At 24.2% G+C, this 13,597-nt stretch overlaps 1 protein-coding gene across 1 annotated transcript; it reads right to left on the bottom strand.

Annotated features, from left to right (window-relative positions):
* Positions 1–10,267: 10,267 nt before the first annotated feature.
* On the bottom strand, positions 10,268–11,035 carry LOC129609465 (TPR-containing protein DDB_G0280363-like). Its single transcript, XM_055521379.1, has 2 exons — positions 11,024–11,035; positions 10,268–10,948 (listed from the first exon to the last, which is right to left on the bottom strand). Exons 1-2 carry the CDS (start codon positions 11,033–11,035, stop codon positions 10,268–10,270), a joined length of 693 nt encoding a protein of 230 aa, XP_055377354.1.
* Positions 11,036–13,597: the final 2,562 nt, after the last annotated feature.

Genomic DNA, 13,597 nt, shown 5'->3' with positions numbered 1-13,597 from the left:
AAATTGATTAAATCATAAACCGAGAAAAATTGTTATCACAAGATACTTTAAAATTAGTTTTGTAAAAACTTAATAACCCTTTACATAAGTACAGTATAAAAATATAAATAAAATTATAACTACATATGTATTGTACATATATATGACAATTTGACAGTGTTTTTCTATTTTTTTTGTTTTTTCGTTTTGAAATATACATGACTTATGTTAATTTTTTTAAAATTAATCTATAAACAGAGTCATTATATATGACACTGATAAAAATTTCAAAGTTCTTAAAATGAAGTGAGGTAAAAGGTGAGAAAATTCTATTAAATTATTTTCAATAATGTTGCCATTACTTATTACACAAATATAATAATTATAATTAAATGCACATACATACATACATATATATTTAAAATTAATATATGATTTGAAATTTGAATATCATTAAATTTCTTGTAGAACCGGATTTCAAAATATTTTTATTTTGGAAAATTTCTCGTTTAATATACGTTTTAAATTAATTATTTTCGTATTTAATTTTCGTATTTAATTTTAAAAATTATAAATAAAATTTTAATATTTTGCTCTTTCAAAAAAAAAAATTTTTTTTTTTTTGAGGTTAATTGGGTATAGGAAGTCTTATAAATTTTGTAAGATTATTGTAATGAAATTAATTTAAAGTTAATCATATTATAGTATTGTGCTCTAATATTATGTAAGTAAGTAAATATATTAATATTTCATACTTAAATGTAATGTTATATTTGAATTATAAATTATAATTCAGATTCAGTGCAAGTAGAAAATAAATGTAAACATAAGTATGAACCCATGAATTTTAGATTTTTTTTTTCAAAGAAACCAGTTTAATGGAAAAATCAAAAAACGAGACATTTTTCATATTATATATGATATCATATACAGAGTATTCCGAATATTTTTATTATACAAATTCATTAGACTCCAGCAACTCTGAATATAATATTCAGACTCATTAAAAAGACACTGAAGTCATTCATTTTGTAAAGCAAGTCAAAAATGATCAACCTTTAAGTTTTTTCTATCATTTTAAAATTTAAATAATTTCTTTCTACTCTACCACACCATTGCACTGAATAATTGTTAATCCCCACAAAGGAAGCAATATTATCTAAGTCTAATATGTTCTACTAAATTAATTTAGTCTTAAAACTAATATTGAATACCATAACGAAAAAATAACAAAATGGTCATGATAATTAACGATTATTAATATTTTGTAAAGAACTAGTTAAACTGAATTAGAAATAAAGAATATTTTATCAATTATAAATGATCTTCGACTGTGACTTATCTAGAACATTATATTTATATAGCTTACACAAGCAAATCAATTGAGTAAAAATTGTACATATTTGGTATATTATTTAGAGTAGAGTTCTGTACAAAATATTTATCTAGAATTTTTCCAAAAATAATTTGAAAAAAAAAAGACGCTTATTAGTTTCACATTAGCCCGTCAGTTCAATCGTCCCTCCTTGTATCCGTGTCTCTGTTTACTAAACTTTTATGCCCTTTAATATAGAAAGCTCAAATGAATTAATACATGAGTTGGTCTTTACTAAAAACTTATTTTCGTAGAAGAAAATTTTTATCCACCTCCCTCCCCTCCCCCACTAAAAGATTATACACTTTAAAAATCCTAAAAACACCATTTATTGACTGTTTATTGTAACAAAACCACATACATTTTTGGAATTCTGCAAATAAGTTTTAGATACTAATGCAAAATGAAGCTAGAAGAAATTTTTATTCCAACTTGATCCCCTCTCAAGATAACGATCCTAAAATTTGTAAAATTTGAATTTTCGGCAGCTTATACTTCTTTAACTGCAAGCCTTTCCTCAATTTCCAGAATTTCTATAAATGCAGAAAGTTAACGGTAAATGTCATGCGCTACCAAAAACTATAATTATTTTTCTTAACTCACTTGCTTAACCGTCCAATTCAACTAATATTTTAATGCTTCTTTGAATTTTTCTTTTTGCTCATCCTAAATGTATGCAATAATTTTATATATAATTTTGGTATAAATAATAAAACTAGATGTAGTAGATTACTTTTACCAACAGCAGTGAAAATATTTTTTGAAGGGAAAGTTTTCCTTCCAAACCATTGGTTTTATACAAATTTATTAAAATGTTCATTGAAACTACACCATTTTCAATTCATGATATTTGATTGAGACACTTTGTATACGCAGGCATATGTACGACGTAATATTATAAAATTGCCTAATTGATTTGAAAAGTTGACAAATTTACCATCTATAACTTGCACGTATATGTATAAAAAAAAAAAAAATTCAACATATTAAAAAAATTTAATAAAAATTTAAAAGAAAAATATCATGTGTAACTTATGGTCTCTATAATTAGGATTTTCACTGGTAAACTTAACGCTAAAATGTAACGCTCTTTTTCTGCGTGTCTTTTGTTTTGATTCTGATTGATATTTTAAAATTTATTAAAAATTTATTTAAAAGTTATTTTTCAAAATTATTTTTTTTTTCTCTATTTTCATTATATTTTCCAATAAATTATTATAGATACCAGATTTACCAGATCTATAAATAAAAAAAAAATATAGAAAAGTGGAAAAAAAATTTAAACCAGTTATTTTTATTTTGAATTCTCAATTTATCACCCTCATCCAAAGTTTAGTTAATGTTTTTAAAATTTTCAAGATTTTCAGGATATGTTGAAATTGTTTTGGTAAATATTTTTCTTTTAGAAATTTTAATGAGTAGGTAAACCAAATTCTTATAGCCATTTTACGTTTTCAAAATTATTACAAATACAATAACTAAATGAAAAATAATTTAAAAAAAAAAATTTTCCCTAAAAATTTAAGAATTTCAATGAAAAAATTTTTGACTAAGTAATTGAATTTTGATGAATTAGTTTCACCACATCATCATTTTTAATTGATCTTATAGCCTAATGGTGTATATTCCTTTTTCATCTTACTTTCTATTCACTTTCTAATTAAAATTTTCCTTTTATCAATTGAATTTTTGCATCTTTACCTCAAAGTTTTGACTGAATCAAATTGTCACTTTCAAAAGTGAAGTGAATAAATAATTAGATTAATCGATCACACTCTTTTCGGATCTACAAAGAATATACGATTCTAATTTTGACAAATTTAATTTTTTTTTGCAGCCTCACTGTAATATGTTTATAGGAAATTTTTGCTGTTAAAGCTATTTGATCAATGTATATTTTTTCCTATAAAAGCTATATTCAAAGATAGATTTATTTCCTAATATAATATGTACTTTTAGATTAACTTATTTTGGGATATTATGCCCCCTTATGAGAGTAGGTTTTAGCTTTCGAAGTTAAGCTGGCTTCTTTGTCGTAGGGTGGTTTCCGATATATTTTTTCGTTTATAAACTTCTGATGGTTAATATGGTTGACCCCGGTTTTACTAGGTCGAATTTCTTACAGTCTTTCAATGTTCCAGTGGAACATTTTCAATTAAAACTGGTGACGCGTATGTTGCTCAAATCTAACTTGTATTCGTCTGTTTTTTGTACGAACATAAGTAAGTGGGTAGTTAAGGTTAGACTATAGAAGGTAGCATTGATTTTATGTAATATTTATTTTTAATTTATGTGACGCTTTCAATTTACACTTCGTATACAGTAGTTGTATACGTTTTGTTTTGGCTGTTTGATATTTAATTTACTAACTTATTAATATTGAATTAATTTTACTATAATATTTTTTTTTCCTTCCCTTTTCCTTTTCCCTTCCCTTTACATCCATTATTAATGACGATTTTAGTTAGAGTTACTGATATACCCGTTTGTTGGCTAAATGATATTTATTTTGCTTCAATAAATAATTGTGTTAAGCAATCGTCTAATTATAAAAAAAAAAATTGTTATTCTTTTGTAGATCTTTTTGGGTTTTTTTTTTTCTAAGAATGCATATATTAAATGACTAATTTATATTTTTAATATTATAATTTCTCGGCCATTTCTTTAATTTTCGAGTATCAATTTCCAAATCTGTCCCGACGAGGAACAAAAAGTGATGCTATATGCGGATTATTTCAATTTCATATTATGCAAAATAAAGTACAAGTCTTACTTTAATGGCTTAAAGGAAAATTAAATTTTATTAAATCGGAAAAATTAAAAATTTTCAAATGCTTCTATATTATTTTAGTTTTAGACCTCAATGCAGCGCTTGCTGTATAGAATTATTACAAGAATATTATATTGAATTACGGATATATAATTTGGGACCTGCCTGAACGTAATCATTTTGTTAAAACTTCGTAAAATTATGATTATACTTTTATAGTTATTGAGATTTTGGCAAATCAGGCTAGCTATTTGACATTTTACATAAGATAATAAGCTAGTTTACAATGTTAATTGAAGAACAACTATACATAGCACGAATCCAAAAACTTATTAAGCCTATCATAGCCTTAAATATATGCTAACAAATAAAAATGTAATATGAATATTTTCTTAATAATTTAATAAATAAATACCCAATTTCTTAAATTCAACGTATACAAAAACTGCAAACAATTAATTAAAATCATAAATATTTTCATAATTCACAAAAAAATAACATTGAATTAAATTTCAACAAATTATTCATTCAAATTGTTATTTGATATCAAATATATTAATTTAAATTTTAGTACCTTATATTAAATTTTCTTATAACAAAAAATAGCTATTTTAAATCTTTTATATAAAGCTTTTATATTTCGAGAAAAAAAAATTACAATTATAACACTTAAATTTCATGATATGACAACCATAATATGACAATTTCAATATTTCAACTCTTTGTTAGAGCCATTCTGATTCTTATTTTTTTATACCCGTACGAATGTATGTTCGATGGGTATACTAAATTTAATTTACCGTTTGTAACGCTAAGAAGTAACGGCCTTAGATATAGACTCAAGTGTATGTTTTTAATCAGCGTCAAATTCTGAGTCGATTTAGCTTTGTCCGTTCGTCCGTCCGTCCCAACGATAACTAAAATTTAATTGAGCTAAGGTCACCAAATTTTCACAAATAAATTTATTATAATAAATGAAAGAAACCTATTTAAATTAGATATGTTCGGGGTACTGGTTCGGGTAGCTGCCATACAACTTCAATAGTAGTTTGGCCATATTTTAGAAAACCCAGTACTGAAATTTTGCATAAATTAATATGGTAATTCGGCAACTTAAAGTCATAGTCCGTCTCATAGTCAGTTATGGCATATTTATTCGCACATAGGATAGCAAATTCATACGGGTATCACATAGTTGACACGATCAACTTTATTTTTTATCATTTTTTTATATAAATGTGTAAATTTTTTAAAATCATTAATTTAAATGGATTATTTAGTATAGAATTTTATTATAAAATGCATAAATTGAAATTGAGATCATATTAAATTTATAGTTACGATTATTGTGCATAATAAATTTTTTTTAAATTTAGTTTTTATTAAAATTTTCATTTATTCAAATTCAAATAAAATTTAAAATTTTTTTTTTCATTACAATTCTTTTGTTCTTATTAAAAATGTTATGTAGGCAATTCAATGATTGAAATCAAATAAATTTAAAAATCATTCAAAATGAAAGATTGAATTGAGATTGGTGTTTACTTGCAAAATTGCATAAATTTAAATTGAAATTTTTAAGATATTTTAAAACTGATAAATTTGTTTTGATAATTGGCTATTTTATTTGTTATTCAATTTTTATAAGTGAAAGTTTTATTAATGTTTAGAGAAATATAAAAGTGTTAATTATAATTGAATGAGCGCATGAAATTTTTTATTATTAATTTAAATAAATTAACATATTGAGTTTTTTGAAAAGATTTGAAATATTATAATTTTGCCAGATCTTATCTAATTTGAATTCTGTTATTCAGTGAAACATTGTGCATATTTCATATAGAGCAATTGGAGTTTTAAGCACAATAATACAGGATTAGTTACGAGTATCATGTGTTTTAGACTTAGATCCATTTAATTTGGTTTAATAATATTAAATCCTAAATAATTCATAATTTTTGTTGAAGTTTTACGAAAATTTAATTGAGCTGCTTTTACTTAGACATTTTAACAAATTCAACAACGAAATACTAGTATAAGAAAAGCTATTTGAAATTCCATAAAATTTTCTACTTTATTTTTAAACAATATTGAAAAAAATGCTACTCCGCAAGAAAACTAGCATTTCTCTTGGTAATTCAATTTAATATTAACCATTCTCTTTCGAGAATAAAATTATTTAAATTGCTTATTATAATTTCACGATTGGTGGATTTTCAAAATCAGAAAATAATATTATCATAATTTACCAGACAGAATATTTGACACAGTAATCTTGTTTCATTTGGGTCCATTTACAATACAGAAAAGTGATTTACATCATATGAGTAATCATAATTAAAAACTCTTTCACTATAAATGATTATTTAAATTTCGCCTTCCTGATTATTAATCATTATCCTTAAATTTATGTGTGTTATTATAAATGCCAGTAAAAAAATAGATTATTATAAGTACCTGAAATATTAGGAGGCTTACTTCATTTCCTTCTATTGTGAACTAGTTTTAGTATAATTATGTTGTTAATTTTCCGTTTAATTTATATTTAATAGCAAAACTTTCAAATTTCTAACAAAAAATTTGAATTACAGGGTGTTTCTTATTTATGTGTTGTACTTTATACCATTGTATAGGTCCTCAGGAGTAGATAAAATTTTTATATGGAGATGATGTTTACAGTTCAACAGGTTCCGGATTACAGAAACTTAAAATCAATTTCGACTGATTTTTTTTTTACTTTTTGTAATTTAAAGTATAACTCCGTACCTTTGTTAGACAGTTGCATTATTAAATATGATTTGGAAACCTCAAAAAATTTGAAACTTTCACTTTTCATTTTCAAAAAAAAAATTAATTTTTAAGGTGATATATATAACATTGCAACTTTCTCTAATTTTGGCACAGCTTGAGAACCTTGTCAACTGAGCTTTAATTTGGTATATAAGTCATCCTATTACCTGTTCTGAAATTATTAAAAAGAAAAATTAATTACTGCAAATGTTATTTTGTACCAATTTTATTTGTTTAATGACTTGAAAAAATGTACAACAAAGTGTTCAAAATGGTGTCTATCTTGTGTTACACAAATGTTCAACTTAACAACCAAAATTTCCCCATACATTTGGAAATTAATGACTCGGAGAATATCGTATTGCGTTGTGATTAAAATTGTACTGCTGAATAAGTCAAGTTGACATTAGATTTGTTGTATTATGAACGTCCATAAACTTTTTTTAGAAATTAAATGAAATTTTTCTAAAGGCTTTTTAAATGCTCATCTCCAAAATGAATATAGAAGAAAAGTTTGGTATCCGGTTATACGGGTGTAGATTAGGTTGTTACAAAATATGGATTCCGGCCTATTCTGGCTAATTTGCTTTCTAAAATTCTATATGCTAAATTTGACAAAAATTTTTACAGCACTTTTCCTCTCGACAGTTCAATGACAAAATTCTAATCAGATCAGAATGGTCTGTGAATATAACAAATATAATAAAAGTGAATTTTAAACCTTATTATTATAACAATTTTCTTTAAAATTTTAAATTCACAATTAACACTTCAAAAAACCGGTAATTTACAAACTCATACTTCAGTTACTCTATAAATTAAATAATTTTTTTAATTATGTTATTAATATCCGCTGCCTAATAAACCAATACTAAATTATACCAGCGTTCTGCAGTACACAAACATTAATTTCATCTTGTTGAAATACTTACAATACCTAGATTACTTAATTAAAATTTGACAACTATTAAAAACTTAACTGTAATAAATGCGAAAAATGGTTTATTGTGACTGTTTTATTTTTTAAAAAAAAAAGTCCTAATTTGCACCAAATCTAATTAACTGTATATACATAAAATTATAAAATATAATATTAAACATAATATAAATTATCATAAAACACACACGATAATAATGAAAAGCAGAAAAAACAAAAATAATAATTGTTACACGTTTTATTACTTTATATAGTGTTCAACACGATTTCACGAATTTTTAACATAGCCTTTTGTAATATTTCTCAAAATATGAAACCCCATGAACAACAAATTTTTCTAATAATAAATTAATAAAACCAACCATACAATTCAAAAATTAAATTGTGATATAAAACGTACTCATTTTTTGGTACATTCAGACAACTTTAAGATATACATTGAGTAAATTAAAAATAAAAATTTGAACTTTACAATTTAAAATGTAGACTAGTTTTTGTGGCTACTACTTAAATCCCATGCAGTATCCAGATAATAATTGTTACTTATTATTTACAACAGGGAACCGATTTTTCATCCTCCATACAGCAGGAACCACATTAGGCGGCATAAAATTTTCCTAGAATAGTAGAATAGGAGAGTTTGTTCACTGGATTCTATGTACAATTTTTTTTTTGTTGTTATTAAACGGACCCGTATGCTACTTTTGTAGAGTAATATTAACGTACATGACTGTATCTAATTTTTTACAAATTCTACAGCATCTAATACAGTATTTAATATAAAATCTTTGCGACGTACATACATATAAGCTAATTGCATTATCCTCTTCCTTTGAAGCAAAACTATGAAACACAGACCATTTGTTCATTTTTCATAAAAATTATTTTCTTAAAATATTTCCTTTATTCCATAATACCCTATCAAAATCCCAAATTTCTATTAAATTTTTTTTTAACATTAAATTATTTTTAAAACACATAATAGACTCATTATAATAATAAACCGTTAAATGTAGGGCACTTTTTGTACACCTGTAATATAATTGTTTTCGTGAATAACACGAAACAAAAACACAAAATAACAAAAAATAAACACAACATTTCTTTGACATTTTAAAAGACAGTGTCAAAATGAACATAACATTTAATTATCCATTCATAATAAAACAAAAAAAAGAAAAAACAAAAATTATGAAATAAAATTCATTAATTTTTTTTTTATTATTTTGCTTGTTATTATCACATTATTAATTAAATTTTTTTGCTCAATGGTCAGCAAAATTATGGTCATATTTTTATTTTTAAATTATTTCCAAAAAATTTTTATATCACTTCATATGTGTTATAATTTTATTCAGCAGAAAATAGGAAAGAAAATTGTGAATTTTGCTGACAAAGAATAAAAATATTGCAAACAATATTATTTAATAGTTTTGAATTAGTTCCCCTAAATATATGCAATATTTTGAAAACTTAATAAATTGCCTCAATTTAGGCAAAATTTTATTTATTAGCTGATAATAAATTACGTGAATAAGAAACTATTTCTCGAATAATGTTCTTGCTATCTAGACAGGAAAATTATTGCTATCATATTCAAATTGTTATTAATAACTAGATGATCCAGATTTTGAAAACAATTCATAAGAATATTGTAAATAAATTACTGTTTTGCAAAACGTAATGTTTGCATTGAATATTAATTTCAAGTTTCAATTTTGTTAGCGTTTGCCTCAAGAATCGTTGTCTTTTAAAGTATGCTCAAAAATGTGAATATATGCACTATTTTTTTCAACCCTTTCGACCCGGCTAGTACACATATGTACCAGTAAAATTCTAACAACTTGTTCAAAAGTTAAAAATGGTATTCTATTTGGTTTTCTGTTGTACCATTATCAACTTTTTTATCAACAGTTCGGCTCGCTAAATTTTAATGCACATAGATCCCACATTACAACATGTGCTAATTACACTATTCGAATGGCGGGTCGAAAAGGTTAAGTCTGTCTAGTTATAACAACTGTTATTAATCTATTTTCGGCTATTATTAATTATAACACAAGATTATTAAGTCTGAATTTAACATGACAACTTAAAACAAATTCTATTAAATTGATTAGTATTCACACAATGCCACTTATGGTTCGAAACAATGAACCCAAATCACTCTAAATCTATTAGAACAGGAGCTAATCACAACAATAACAATAATGTAATTCACAACATATCAAAATTTTATATTTATTTTATAATTAATGCATTGAATTTAATTTTTCTCTTTTAAAAACTAAAAATTATTTCATTCTAAAAGCCTTCTTACGGTTCTTTTATATATATATATTTTTTTTCAATTTTAATTGAATTTCAATAATTAATTTTAGATTTATTATTTTTTTTTTTTTAGGTTATTACATTTTTAATAACGGTACTGGATATGAGAATCTTGAAAACTAACATGACTATGACTATTTGAATTTGTTAAATCATGATGTTGATTTTGTTGAAATACTGAAGATGAAGGTGATGATTCTAATGATTTTGTTGTTTGAACAACAATAGGATTACCAGTAATTTGAGAATATTTTTGTAATCCAGAATTATGTAAATTTAAATCATGTTGTTGAATATAAGCTGTTGATGGTTCTGTATAAATTTGTTGATGTATTGGAATATGTTGCTGTTGATATTGATGTTGTTGCTGTTGATGGTGTTGATTTTGTTGATTATGATGTTGTAATTGATTTGGTTGAATTGGTATTGGTACTTTAATATTTGTTGGTTCACGATGTACGATAGCATTAAAACCGGCATGTTTATCTGATGTATATTGTACAATACGTTTATGACCATCTGGTTCAACTAATTCATATTTTCCTTCAACATGATCACCTTTACGACTTTCTTGATGTTCTTTAACATCACCAGTATGATGATCTTGTACACCATATTGAAATTGATATTCTACTGGTATAATTGAATGATCATGTTCAACTAAATGATCATCCAGGCCACTATTTATTTGTTGATTATGATTATAATCTTGATATTCAATTGGTAAACTTAATGCTAATGATAGTGTTGTTAGAAGAATAATTAACTAATATAGGAAGACAAAAAACATAATTTAATTAATTAAAATTCTAAATTTTAATAATATCAAATAATAATTTACCTTTCCAGCCATATTTTTTAAAATATTTAATCACAAAATTTATTGATAATTACTCAACAGAAGCTCAAATGTTGAATGTCTTTATTTCTTAAAAATCTTTTCCCTTTATATATAAAAAGGGATAATAATCAACGCTTAACAGAACTCATTCAAAAAAAAATTATAAAAAGAAAAGAGCCTGTTTTATTTGCAATTTTTCGGTTCTTTCTTTTTTTTGTTTTTGGTTGCTTTTGTTTCCTTATCATCATCAAAGGATGTAAAGAAAGTAACCAAAAAAAAACAGAAAAACTTTATACGAAATTTTGACTAATTTTCCCGGCCTGTTAAAATTTTTGTTTGAAAATATGCACTTTTTAATTTCATGATTGCATTTTAAATTTTCGTCATGTTTTATTTAAAATCTGTAAAACTATCACTGAATAGTAAATGATTTCTACTCGTAATTTAAATATTCGAAGCAATTACTTACTATTTATTCAATTATTTACTTACCATTTAGTAATTGGTTATTCAAACTAGCATTTAATGAATACGACAATTATATATGTACTATCACAGAATTCGGGTACAAATATACGAACATATACGAATTATGTTTAATGCAAAGAATTCGTGCTGTAATCATTTGATAACTATTTCTGGTATAATAAATTATAATTAGTGAGTTTGAAATCTTATCAATTAGTGTTAAAATTCGACGTTTTTCGATATATCATTTTTTTTTTTAAAGTTAGAATTATAAAGATTTGTAATTCTTGGTATACGAATAAAATGTAAACGTTTTAAGCCTTTGACATTGAAATTTTCTTTTATAGAATGTGATAATGTTGATTACTTTAGATGAGATAATACAGGTTAGTTTTCAATTTACATACATATGTTTGTTCGGAAATCATTAACACTTAAAAATCATTAACACTTAAATTTAAAAACCGAATATTTTCTAGAAAAGTGGAATGGCCTGAGTCAGTTAAAAAGGCATTCCAAGTAAACGTTATGGACAAGTCTGTATGCTGTACGCTTTTATGTGAAGGTCAAAGAATGAAGTGACTTATTTTTGTATGCAAATAATAATTAATAAATAATTTGTTTAATCTACACATATTTTTTCTGAATCTCTTTTTAAAATATACTTTATTTCATATATCCTCTCTCTTCCACTCTCTCTTTTTCTATATTTAGTATACATAGTAAATAATCACGGAAGCAAAATTTACCGCAACACTGTAATGCAAAATTTCTTATCCAGGCAATAGCCTATTGTATAATTTGCAATCCCGGGACATCCAGTATAACAGATCAGAATATTCACTTCCCATTTTCTATATAAACAGTCGAGAATATAAAATTCAAATTAACAATATTGAGAGATTGAGTAATGCAATAAAAACACAACAAAACAAAACGTAAAATCTCTTTTATTGTAATTTTTATTCATTTTTAATGAGCGTGATACGCGTTAATATACTAATAAGCTGTTATATACTGTCAAAACGAAAGTAAATAAATGTTATAAAATATTTCCAGTTTTTACAGCCACTTGTATTACAAAATTACATTAAATTTACAATTATTTCATAAAATTTTCATTTTTTTTTTTGTTTTTTTTTTTTTGTATTCAACTTTTGATCTTATACAATTAAACCATAATATGGTGATCTTTCCATATTATATAATTAATTTTTATTGTACACTTTTTTTTATATTATTAAAATAAAATTTCGGTTAAAATCTTTTGATGCGTGCACTTATTACAACGTGTAACAGAATTGGGTCAAAAAATAACAAAAACAAATTTACATTATGTTGTAAAAGGATTTTTTTTTTTCAAAATAAAAATCAGACAATATTACAAAATCAGATTATATGCAAAATGTCTGTTAATTGATATGTCAACTGAAATTTAAAATAAAAAGGAAATATACTTTGGAAAATGTGGTAAAATCTTGTAGGCATACGAAATGATATCTTTCATTCTCGTTTATGTTGTTTTTGTTTTGTTTTCCACCGGATAAAGTTGATATGAACAACAAGTTTCTTGTTATTAAAATTGAAAGTATATAAATATAAAAATTTATATATAGTAAAAGAAAAATTAACTAAATTGTGATAATTGATATAATAAATGTGTAAATTGGGGACTCCCACAGTTTAATTTTGATTTTTGCTTGTATAGAAACACCAGTCAGGCTAGTAAGAGAGAAAAGTTAAACTAATTAACAATAAATCACTTAATAATTCTGAATTTTAGGTAATTATATAGTCTATAATTATTTCTCGAAATAATCAATAATTTTCCAATTAAATTTACAACTTAATGTTCAATTACAATTCTATAAAATTTTAAAAGCTTCAATTACAAAACTATACTGAATATTACTATATTAATTACATAATAATTCTTAAAGATTTTAACATATGAAGTAATTGTTCATTATGCCTGATTATTCAAATTTTAAAATACAAAAATTCTCTAGAATTCATAGAAACAATGATAAAATAAAAATTAAGAGTTTCACATATTTCAACTTAATGAATGCTGTATTTAAAATAAATTCCTTGTGATTTTAAGGA

Source organism: Condylostylus longicornis, unplaced genomic scaffold (assembly GCF_029603195.1).
Source record: "Condylostylus longicornis isolate FDR11 unplaced genomic scaffold, ASM2960319v2 ptg000039l, whole genome shotgun sequence".
Lineage (NCBI taxonomy): Eukaryota > Metazoa > Arthropoda > Insecta > Diptera > Dolichopodidae > Condylostylus > Condylostylus longicornis.
Note: the sequence above shows the minus strand (reverse complement) of the source record. Positions and strands in the feature narration are given on the sequence as shown.